General features: G+C 58.1%; 1 protein-coding gene across 5 annotated transcripts; it reads right to left on the bottom strand.

Annotated features, from left to right (window-relative positions):
* Positions 1-23: 23 nt before the first annotated feature.
* On the bottom strand, positions 24-11,764 carry GRAMD2A (GRAM domain containing 2A; the record flags this gene model as incomplete). 5 transcript variants are annotated; one of them, XM_082290533.1, is made up of 12 exons in its annotated part: positions 9,044-9,432; positions 8,246-8,359; positions 7,475-7,532; positions 6,057-6,129; positions 5,872-5,975; positions 5,203-5,301; positions 4,210-4,281; positions 3,302-3,364; positions 2,086-2,242; positions 1,714-1,813; positions 1,514-1,621; positions 24-1,039 (listed from the first exon to the last, which is right to left on the bottom strand). In XM_082290533.1, the coding sequence occupies exons 1-12, from the start codon at positions 9,265-9,267 to the stop codon at positions 1,036-1,038; spliced, it is 1,176 nt and encodes a 391-aa protein (XP_082146659.1). In that variant the 5' UTR covers positions 9,268-9,432. The 5 variants fall into 5 exon arrangements, with proteins under 5 accessions (XP_082146659.1, XP_082146661.1, XP_082146662.1 ...); XM_082290535.1 differs by lacking the exons at positions 24-1,039; positions 9,044-9,432 and adding exons at positions 10,737-11,063; positions 11,697-11,764 and having other exon boundaries at positions 1,510-1,621; XM_082290536.1 differs by lacking the exons at positions 24-1,039; positions 9,044-9,432 and adding exons at positions 10,737-11,063; positions 11,231-11,323 and having other exon boundaries at positions 1,510-1,621.
* Between the last annotated feature and the right edge of the window lies 1 nt (position 11,765).

Raw genomic sequence — 11,765 nt, 5'->3', positions numbered from 1 at the left:
ATTTTCATGTCATTTAAAAGCCGTTCCAAGCCTGGAGCGAGCAGCGAGCTCTTCCCCAGGGCACAGGGATTTGGCCCCGTCAGCACTTATAGCTCCCAAAAAAACAGGAAAGAAAACCCAAAGGAATCACACAGGTATCACCTGGCACCCCGGTGCGCTCCCAGGTGGGCTGTGGGACAAATCCAGCGGGACAAATCCTGCAGCACTCAGCTCCATGCGGTGTCAACACGAACCAGGGCACAGACGCTGCACTCCGGGACATTCCCCAGTGCCAGCCATGGGCTCCTTTCCAACGTCTTAACAGCACGAGTGGGACTAACCAAGTCCACCGGGGCCAGGTGTGGACCCCAGCGAGGACACCTGGTCTGGGGGACCCTAAAGTGCTTTGCAAGGGACACACACAAACACACACCCCCCCTCTGAGCCCGGTGCTCCAGGAGAGAAGGGCTGGGGGGCCCTGGATTGTACCCCCATCCTTGGGTGTGGGATAGATGATGCCCCACAGGGCTAGTGGGCCCTTTCTCCCCATCCCCACAGATCCCTGTGTTTGGGGCCATTCCTCCAGGCACATTCCCAGGGATACTGAGACAGGGACAAACAGGTGGGTTCTCCCAGAGCAGCAGCGGCGACTCATCCACATTTTTGGGGGTTCCTGTTGAGCCCAAGGTCATCATTTAACAAGAAAAAACCAAGCCTGAAATAAAAACCAGCCTCCATTTTAGCAGCAAGTCCTAAGGGAAGGTCCAAGCACTCGGCAGCCCCGAGCCATCGTCCGGTGCTACAGCACGGCAGTGTCCCAGGGAGAAAACAAGTTTCCAGTGGGATGGGGAGTTGGCACTGGTGGCCAGAACCTGGCTGGAAAGTCCCACCAGGAGCGAGTGCCAGAAGGAAGAGAGAAAATACTTGGTCCCATTTTACCAGCCGAGGGAAAGCTGGGCCATGTGTAACAGCCACGGTTGGGAGGACATGGCACCGGGATCCATGGGCAGGGTGTCACCACCTCAGTGTCCATCTTCAGCCAGCACCAGGGAACGGTCACCTGCAAGCAGGGAGTGGGGTAAGATGGAATGAGTGACTGCAGAGGCTCCGTATCCCATTCCGGTGCCTTCTGATGTCCTCAGCCCAAGGAGATCCCATTCCTGTCCATCCCATGCTGATGCCCATGGCCTCAACCCCTGGGCACAGCCCCACTCCAACAAGATGTCCTGGTGCTTCCTGCAAGTGGAGAACCAGCTCCAAACCAATGAGGAAACCTCTTCCCAAGATCCAGAGTCTCAGGGACAGCAGAGCTTCCCAGTCACTCAAACCAGCAGTTGATGGGATCACCTCCGGTGTGGAGATGGCACTGTGGGTTCTGTCACTGGCCAGCCCAACAGCAGGCCCACGAGAAGGGACAAAGCCTCCCTTAGGCACATCACAGAGTGGAGCCATTCCTCTTTGCATCCACATTCCCTCAAACCCTCCACTCATGGCACGACCTGTGTGTCCTAAAATGTCCTTGAGAGTCCCTCACCTCCTGTGCCCGCGGGAGAGGTAATCCCGGTTCAGAGAGCAGAGCTGCTGCTCCAGACGGAAGATGCGGAACGCCAGGTACGAGGAGGACACGACCAGGAGGCAGATGCTGGGAGCAGAGGAACAAGCCAAACGCTCAGTTGAGACTGAGACCGACATTCCCAGTGCCCCCCAGCTTCCTCACGCCCTCGGCACACTTACAGCACGATGAAGATCTTCAGGAGCTGGTAGTCGGAGGGTCTCAGTTCTGCCACACAGTTCTGCTCCACCTCCAGCTCCTCCTCGGTGTTTATTGCACTTTCTGAAAAGCAAACCCAGAGTCAGCGGCACAGCCACACTTCGTTGATGCTCCTGCTCCTCCAGCAACTGGGAAACATCAAATATTCCTCCCTCATGGGCTCAGACCCTGCAGCCAGGTGACCCCAGCCAATCCCCAGGACTCTCATTGCTGACTCCCAGCCTAATCTGCAAGGCAGAACTCCCCTGCATGAGAGCAGAGGATGGATGAACACACTTTTATGGATGTTATCACCCAGTACCATGTGGAGCAGGGCACAGACCCGTGTCTCTCACCCGAAACCAGCGGCTCCTCAGAGGTGAAGGAGCTCTCCTTGGCGCTCAGGCTGCTGACAGAGGTCCGGTGGATGCACTGGTAGTTGGCATCTGGCAGTGACAGTGACAGTGAGGTAGGTGACACCTTCCTCCACTTGCCCTCGGGGACAATCACCTCCTGTGGGAACAGTCCCGGTGAGCCGTGAATGAAACCAGCAGTGCCAAGGATATGGTGGGGCCAGATTCAAACTCAAACCTTACAGCATCTCCATGGAGCACCACCACATTCAAAACATCATCCTGAGGGAGAGCTGGTCTTCCATGATGGCTCCATGGGAATGCAGGTTCCCACTGCCACAGAAGGACCTGCCCACATACTCCACACCTGCCCCAAATACCAACTGCTGCCTCCTCCACACCTTGAAGCTCAGGGCGGTCCCCTGGAATTCTCCAGCATGCCCCAAAAAGGCAGCAAATCAAGCAGGGTGGCAGCTGGCACAGAGAGGGGCTCCCCCAACGGAGAGTTCCCAGGGCTGGAGCTGCCAAAGGGCTGCATCCCACTGAAGCACCAGGAGATGCTGCCAGATCAGCCTGAATCACACCCGATTCAGCCCTTGAAATGAACCTTTAACCCCTGGGATATCACCAGACCATGGGTGACATCCCACCTGTCACCCTCTGGTGCACCTCAACTGACCTCCTGCACCCAGCCCAAGGCTCAGGACCACCAGCCACAGAGGACACCCTTCTCCAAAGGTGCAGGACGTGGCCCCCCGTGCTCCCTGGATCACACCACGGTTCAGCAGGTGTTTCCCTCTCCAGCCATCCTACTCATCCCCACAGATTTTTGGATAACTCAACCCCATTCCCAGCCTGTTATCCACATTCCCAGCTGTGAAGAGCATCAGCCACTGGGGAGCAGAGTGGCAGCATTTTCCACATCACTCAAGTTTTTCCATCTGTAAACAGACAGAGTCACTGGCTGTGCTCAGCCGGGACCTCTTGACCCATCTGCTCCTGCCAAGTCTGGGGATGAGGGTCCCAGAGGATGAGCTATGATGGCGACAGGCGCGTCCTTGCACAACCTTTGCACACCGACAGGAGAACCGACTCTCTCCCGACTCTCTGAGCAGCCACCAGACAGTGTCAAACCCACCAGGGGGGGCCAGGCGGGCCCTCTCCACCCACAGCATGAGGTCAGGGGTCTCTCCTCTCCCAGAGCTGCCCTGACCCTCACCAGTGACACGGAGTCCGGCTCCTCCGACAGCTCCTTCAGACTCAAACTCTTCTTACTGGAAACCTGGAAGGGATGGAAAGGATCGGGCATTATGGTGCCACCTCTCCCAGCTTCAGCCTCAGCCACAAAATGGAATTTGGGCTTTTCTGCTGAGACTGTGAAGAGCAGCTGCTAGAACTTAAAATCACGGGGATTTGGGGGATGAGGAAAGGGCACTGCGTCACTGATTCCCCTCACCAAAAACCTGGTGGGGCCGTGGTTGAGCCAAGGGCAGGATAAAACATCAGGGGGTAAAAAAAAAGAAGGGAATATCTGGGCAGAGCCCAGCACATTTCAAAGAATAAATCCCCCAGTTTGGCAATGGCGCTGAATTACCCAAGTCGCTGCCCTGGCACAGCTGGCACACACCCTCCTGGGCAGGGCAGGGCTCCTGCACGGCTTCCCACGTGCTTCAAAGGCAGGGAGAAGAGGTCCCCACAGTCCTCCTCTCCAGCTTGAGGGCTGATGGATGTCTTCCCCCACTTAATTTAAATTCTTTTTTAACTTTGTACCGTTTTTCCTCCCCTTAAAACTTTAGATCTGGGCAAAAGGCATAAATGTGCAGAGTGGGAGAACTAGTATTACCACCAGATTATAAATAATTCATACCCACGCCCTGAGAGAGAGCAGAAACTCAGGGCTCTGCCTCATCCATGACCCAGAAAAGCCCACGGGGACAGGACGTGCCCAAGGCATGGCTCCTGCCCCTCTTCCCATCCCTTGCTGCGGAGTGAGGATGCTGGGAATTGGAGAGGGCTTTGGGAGCAGTTCAAAGCCTTGGAGGCAGTGATGAAGAGCTGTGCTCAGCCCAAAGGCAGGTGCAGAGTCCTAGGGCCATGGACACACGGTGGGACACAGAGTGGGGGTACCTGCAGGTGCGTGCAGACTCTCCTCAGGACATCATAGACGCTGTCACGAGAGATGAGGGACACGAAGATGTACTGCAAGAGAAAGAGATGTGCTGTTGGGAGAGATTCCCCCATCCCGAGTCCAGCTCTCCACAGGGAGGAACAGGCAGAGACGTCCTGCCCTTGAATCTCCCCATTTTCGGGAGCCACGTCTCCCCCGCAGGCATTTCCCTGCGGAGTTTCCCTGCTGTTATTTTTGCAGCTTGCTAAAACCTGGACCAGATTTTTTTGGGGCCAGTCTCACTCAGTTGCTGTTCCTACGGCTTTTCCATGCTCAACCCAGAGGGACATGGCAGCAAATGGGGCTGGAACCGATGGAAAACATCCCCAGGGATGGAAGGGACCCAGGGCCACACTCACCGTGCCTGACAGAGAGCCCCTGGGTGGTGTGCAGGGCAGCCACATGTAGCTTTGAACGCCCAAATCCTGCCCTGTGCCACTCCCTGCTAAAGCCCACCTCCCAAAATTCCGCAGGAATAACTGCCTCCCAAAATCCTGCAGGAACAACCCCCTCCCTGGCAGGGACAGGCAACACAGAGTGCTTGGCAGCAGCACCCAGGCAGGCGAGGACTTGGACACACTACATCAGCTCACTGCAGCCAACAACATCCAACGGGATTTAAAAGCTGGAAACGCAGCCCCATATCCAAGTTTTCCGCCAGCTCTGGCTGAATGCCAGCCCAAACCCTTTCCCTGCTTGTGTTTAAGGAGTTTAAAGGTTTTACGTGAGCCTGGCAGGGATTTGTCAGGCTCAGCCGAGTTTCACTTGGGCTTTGCTTCGTCCAGGAACAAAGTGAAATTCAGGAACAAAAGGAAAGCTGTGGTGTTTGCCCTGGCTGGCAGCCAGCACAGAGAGCAGTGCTCACTTCCCAACCAGGGATGGGAATCACTTCGTTCCCTGCTCTCAAACCACATCCAGCTCAGACCTGGGCATCTGCTGGGTGCTGGTGTTACCTTTCTGCTGGCAGTGGTGGTGATGGCCAGGCCGTTGGGCAGCAGCCGAGCTGTCTTGTGCTTCTTTATCAGCTGTACGGACACCACCGGGATCACAACCTGTGGGGCAGGAACACGGGGATGGACACGGCACATGCATCATCCAGCCAGCCTCCCTAAGATCCACCAGGACAGCCCCCCCTGCAAGCCTTGGGAGGGTGAAAAATAAGGCAGGATGTTATTTTTGGCAGGGTTTTTGCTGAAACCTCGAGCCTCCTTCAGGTATTTGTTTAAAGCATCACATATAAATAATTCAGTCCTTCAGCCCAGTTTTAAAGGAAGTCGTCTCTCCCCAAGATCCCCGTCAGCTACAAGACTAATGGGGAAACATCAGATTGTAAATCAAGAAAAAAAGCCAAGAGAGATTCAAATCTCACCCCCCCTAAAACCTTTGATCTTCCTTCAAGTGCTGTTGTGGCTGGAAGGAGGTTTTGCATCAGGGAATTTTAAACCAAACCAATATTTGGTTTCCCCAGGCCAATGCCACAGGTCATCAGAAGGGAGGGCATGGCCGTGCTCCCCTTCCCACTGGAGGCTTCTGTTGGGCGTTTTAGTGGTATTTGGGTGCAGGAGGGGATGAGCTGCGGTTACAAGCCCTGAGGGACCAGGGTGAGCCGGTGCCCCCATTACCTTAATGTCCTTCCCAAAAAGGTTTGCGTAGAAGCAGAGCCAGTTGGGGGAGATGTAAAGCCTTCCCTGGATGAGGATGTCTCTCTGGAGCGCACAGGAGCAAACTGCAAGGCAGAGAGAGCACCATGGCAATCCCTGTGCCGGATCCTGCCGCCTCCATGCCCATCCCTCACCCTACCACCCACCTTTCAGCACGCTCTCCTCCGTCGGGATGTCCTTGAACAGTTTGTGGTACTGGGAGTTGTACTTGCTAGCGGCCTGAAAGCAAAGCAGAACAAAGTTATCCGGTGACCTTGCCGAGAAGGCGACCCAAAAATCCCTCTGCTGCAAGAAAACCTCCCTCTGCCCGCACCCGGGACCGGCGCAGGGGGGTCCCACCGGGCTGGGGACGGAAGCCCCGACGGATTAGAGGCAGGTTGGATGATCCAGCACCCGGCGAAGCCTGTGCCATCCTCCCAGATGAACATTTCCCTTAATATCTACGGAGGCTGCTGAGCCTCGGCGAGGAGCCGGTTTTCTGCCGGGCTCATCCGCAGGCAGTTTGTTTTGCCCAGCGGTTTCTCTCCTCCTCCTCCTCCTCTTCCCTTATCCGGGACACGGTGACAACACTTGCTTTGCGCCCATCGCGCCGCGCCATCCAGCTATTTATATTCCCAGCGCCGCTTCAAAGCCTGCTGGCAGCCGCGGCGGGAGGCTCGGCCCTGAAATGCTCCTGTGGCGAAGGCAAAGCTCCGAAGCACTTCAACGCCTTCCATAAATCCGCTCAACTGGTCCTGCAAGGCAGCTTCGTGCCCCCTGCCCTCGGGATGCTCCCCAGGGATATGGCTGTCCTGCAGCAGTGACAGCTGCCCCCCGAATTCCAAGGAGGAGCTGCTTTGCCAGGATGCAAAGAAGGCTGGCACAGCAAGGCTGGTTTGTGGCAGCCGCACAGGCAGAGCCCTCCTGCCCACGGGGACAAGGTCACCTTTGCTCTGCGCACCTTGTCACCGGATGAGCTGGGCCCTAAGAGGATCAAGGCTCAGCAGCACCTGGAGTTGGCTCAGACACCTCCCGGAGGGATGCCGGGATAGTAGGGGTGCCAGTGGGAGTGTTCCAGGAGAACACGAAGGGCAATTCCACCAAGAAACACCCCCTGGTCCCAGCACAAATCCACTGCTGCCCCTGTCACCCTCACAGATGCCTCTGAGGAACTGGAAAAATGTTCTTCTCCTCCATTTCCTTCATGGGGAAAGGCAAAATGCCACTTCCTGTCACTCCTTCCTCTTCCAGGGCATCTCTTGTCTGTAGATGGACCAAAACCATCTAATTTGGGCATGATCTGACCAACCAAAAAGGTTCAAACGGACAGAAATTTAACTGCTCTCAGTCAACATTTCCACTGTCTCCTTTGCTCTGGATGGAAAATCCTGGAAGTGTTTGCAAGGCAGAGCATGGGCCACACAAAACCATCACAGGTCCTCCGAAATTAAATGCAGGAGGCTCTGCCCCACACCAGGAGCCACCTCTGGCTCCCTCAGCCCACACCTGAGACCCCAGGTGGGCTCCTCCTGGGGCAACAGGCTCCAACACGCCAGCCTGGTCATTCCCAAAGCCAAAGGCTTACCACTTCCTGGTGGCATTTCTTGATGTCCTCATCCTTGAGGGCTTCGTTCAGGCGGAGGCTGGAAGGGAAAAGGATAATCACCAGGTAGGCAAAGAGCCACAGGTCTCTCACCCGCTCCCTAAAACACGTCTGCTGCAATATGAGACATGGAAAAATGTAAAGGACCAAAGAGAGACCTCAGAAAGCCACATTTTGGGTGTCTCCATGATTTATCGTGACATTGGGCATTGCTGAGGCTCACTACTGGCTGTTGAGGGCTGATCTCTGATGGGAGCCCGTGGAGGCACCAGGGCCAAGGTACCCCACACATACCCCAGCTCCTGGGTTAGGAGCCCGGAGCTAACCCGGCAGCAGCTTGGGACAGGTTAGGAGCTGCAAATGTGCAGCTTTGGCTGGGGCAAGGATTCCTGAGGGAAAGCAGACACAGGAATTTGGGAACGTGCCTGAGCAGGAGGGTGGACTCAGCTTTGGCCGTGCACAGGGACATCCATCCACGTCCATCCCACAGACAGATGAAGAGACAAACCACGAAGAGACCAATATCCTCCCAACAACCTCAGCAGTGGGAATACCGACCACTTCCCCAAACCCCTCTCACTTCCCTACTTTTATACCCACAATATTTTAGGGAGAATACAAAGCTGGGCCCTCCCTGTGCCCTGTGCCAGTTGGCAGGCAGTATTCAGGGCTTGAAGGCAGCAGGAATGCCAGAGCAGGAAGGAAAAGAGAGAACACTCAACCACAGGCAGATCCTGGGATGCTGCTCCTCACCTGCTGTCGAGGGAATCCAAACTCTTCTGCTTGTGGGACACCTCCAGCTTCTCACGGCCGTGCCTGGGCTCGGGGCTCTTCAGGGGAGCTGCCTTCTCGTGCATCGGCGTGGCACTGCAAGGAGACACCTGTCAGCCCCCTACGGAAAGGGGAACAGGGGTCTGGAGCTGTAAATCTGTTCCCTTCAATCCCAGCCTGCACAGAGACGTCAGAATCTGCCGCTCAAGGACAGCAAGAATATTTCTGCTATTTCTCAAGTCACGTGGAGAGAAAAGAAAAAAAAAAAAAAAAAAAGCCATTTTTCTGCCAGGGACTCCCCAGCGCTCACAACAGAGCAGCCAAATTGCTGCGGCTCCCTGGGATAACACCCTCCAAAGCAGAGCCTCTCCTCCTTAAGGGCTGGAGGTTGGGATGGCAAAAACCACAGGTCTACGAAACTCCTTGGGGGGATGGATTTCGCCAGGGCCTGCTCCTCTTGGTCAGCAAAACACCATCTTCCCGGGGCAGAGCCACGGCCAGGCACGTTAGAGCCGGTTATTTACCATTGGGAATGTTATCAGAGGTGCTTATCAGCCACGGCAGGCAAAGTAAACACAGCCCCAGCAGCTGCGGGCAGGTTATCACCTGGCAGGCCACAAAGGTGACACTTCCACCCTCGGCAAACCACCACCGGAGATTGCTGCGGCACCGGCAGCCAAGCAGAGCACGATCCCAGGGGACCGGCGGCACGGCAGAGCCAGCAAACAGAGTCACAGACCCACGGAGAGGAAATTATTCCAGGGAAAGCACTCGGCTCACCATGCAGGGGGTGATGCCGGAGCAGGTGGGGCGCCGGCAGGACAGGATGAGCGCCAGCAGGCGGGACGAGCGCGGAGCTGGAGCGCATCCCGGTGCCCGCGAGGATGGTGCCGCAGCAGTGCGGCAAGCAGAGGAGCCGTACCAAACTTCCTATGCTCCGAGAGCAGCTCCTTCGCCACCTGTACTTCCCTAGACACATCCTGCTCCTGCTCCGGGGGGCTCATCTGAAGGACAACCTATGGAAATAATCCCCCCTGACTCGGGGAGAGCCAGGATAGGGGTGCTGGATCCCAACAGCCGTGCCCAAATGGGCTGAAGGCTGAAGTCACATGAGCTCCCACAGCCTCAGGGCCCTGACCAAAACGCTGTCTGGAGGCAATGGAGCCCGGCTGAATACTGGCTGGAGACACAAGGAATGCTCCCACAACAGGCAACACATACAAGGGGGTGCAGAACCAAACAGAAGTCACTGGTGCTGTGTGACCGGAAAATAGCTCCTGGATCCCCACAGCCAGTGTTGGCAAAGACCTGCCTGCACAGCCCTGGAGTCCGAGCACTGCAGGGATGGGATGGACATGCCGAGGTTGTGGGTTTTTAGGAGCTCAGGTCAAAGGATGTGTCAGGAGGGGAAAGGAGACCTTACTGACAAGAAGCACCAAAATAACATCCCTTGGCATGGCACCAAAAGGTGTTTTCCCTGCCTGATTTCTCAAGCACTCTCTGCCAGGGGATATCATGCTGCCCTGAAGCTGAAACTCCCACCACGGAGGCACCAAAGCCTTCATCTGCCCTTCTCCCTGGAAAAGGGGCTCTGACCCGATCTGGAGCCTCCTTGCCCAGAGCTCAGCACGCTTCGGCTTCCCTCACGTCATCCCTTAAATCCCCAAGTGCTTGAACTGCTTAATCCGGGTGAGCCGATTTATCCCTAACTGGGGCTGACACCGAGGGGCACCACACAGGGATCGGGGAGAGGCAAAGGCATCAGAACCCCCCCGAGGTCATCAAACACACAGAAATCCCCTAAAATGAGAAAAAACACAGGCTGGAGAGCACTTGGAAGCACTGCATCCTTGTTTTCTCTCCCTCTCATGGCCACCACCAGGGACAACTCCTGGGTAAGATGATCCTGGACACAGCGCTGGCAGTGGGATGCTCCAGGGAGAGTCTGGCGGCTGTGAGGAGCATCCTCAGCCCCAGCAGGGACATCACAGGAGCTGCTTTGTCTCCTCTCTCCAGACCTTGCTCCATCCCGGCTCCCACATGCATCAGGGATGCACATCCAGGGTTTGGGAGCACAGGATAAGGTGGGGCTCCAGGCACAGGGAGGTTTCCCTTCCAAGAAGTGCTTCCAGTGACAGCACAGTGAGAAAAGCACTTTCTAGCAGCTCATAGTGTCACCCTCCTCAAGGAATTTGTTCAGTGGGAAGCTGCTCCTGAGATAAACTCACCATCCCAAGTGTCCCGTAACAAAACAGTGGAACAAAAACAGTCGGAGTTCAGAGCTCCTGAGGGGAGGCAGAGAGGGTGGGTGGAGAAGTTCCCAGCAAAGCAAAAATAACCCAGCGACCTGGTGCCCCTCTGCCCACTCCTGACACCCCCTCCCCGCCCACACCGGCTCCCCGAAGCCCCAGGCTTTGCCACGAGAACGCCGGTGCTTCTCCCTCCCACGGGATCGCCGTCTCCCTTCCCTTACGCGGCGCTGGGATCCAGCCTGGAAAAGGTCCGGCGCGAGCCCCTCCGTCGGCGAGCGATTTTCACTGGATCCCTTCCCCGCTGCCGGGGAAGAGCGCGGCGGAGGCCGGAGCGAGCCAGGCAGGGATCCCGCCTCCCAAAAACCCCCAGGAGGCTCAGAGGCGGAGGGAGGCACCGGCGGGCGGGCGGCCGCGGCCCGAACGAGCCCGGGCGGGATGCGGCGAGCTGCCCTTGGTCCCGGCGTCCAAGGTCATTTCAGTCCCGCGTGTCGGAGCTGGAGCGGAGCCACCCCGGGATGCTGGAGGGGAACGGCCGGAGCCGAGCGGCGCTGGCAGGAGAGAATGAGGCGCGACGTCAAGGCCGGAGGGAGCCCCGCGTGTCCCTCCCGCGATGTCTCCGGTGTTCCCCGCCCCGGGAACCGGGGGGGTCACGGACGGGACAAAGCCGAGCCCCCGGTCCCAGGATGTCCACAGCGCCCGCGGCGCGGGGTCTCACCGGGAGCCGCTCCGAGCGCCCCGCGGCACGGAGGGAGCACGGCGGGAGGTGCCCCCGGGCCTGCGGGGCTGTGCGGGGCACGGTGGGACGGGGGGGTCTCGGCCACCGCCGGGGCCGCGCCCGGGGCAGCCCCGGCGCCGGTCGCATCCCCGCCCGCGCTCGGAGACCCTCAGGCAAAACCGGCGGGTCCTCGCGGGCAGCGGCGGGATTCCTCTCCGGCCCCGGCCGGCCCGGCCCGGTCCGGTCCGTCTCTTCAGGGAAGGGGCGAGGAGCTGTCGGTGTTTCCGCGCTCCCCTCAGCGGGGCGCCGCCGGCCGGGACAGGCCGAGGGGCAGCACCGGCTCCGCGGCGGCAGCGGGAGGGACGCGCCCCCGGCACCCTCTGGCCCCGAAGCCCTCCCCGGTCCCAACCGCCCCTCAGTCCCGGGTCCCCCCTCAGTCCCGGAGCCCCCCGAGGCCCCCCGGTACCTGCGCGCGGCCCCGCGCGTCGCCGTCATACCCCGCGCGCCCCAGCCTCCTCGCGCCGCCACGGCGCCC

The sequence above is a fragment of the Coloeus monedula genome, assembly GCF_965178545.1.
Source record: "Coloeus monedula genome assembly, chromosome: 14".
Classification (NCBI taxonomy): domain Eukaryota; kingdom Metazoa; phylum Chordata; class Aves; order Passeriformes; family Corvidae; genus Coloeus; species Coloeus monedula.
The sequence above is the reverse complement of the archived record's forward strand: the minus strand, read 5'-3'. Positions and strand labels throughout refer to the sequence as shown.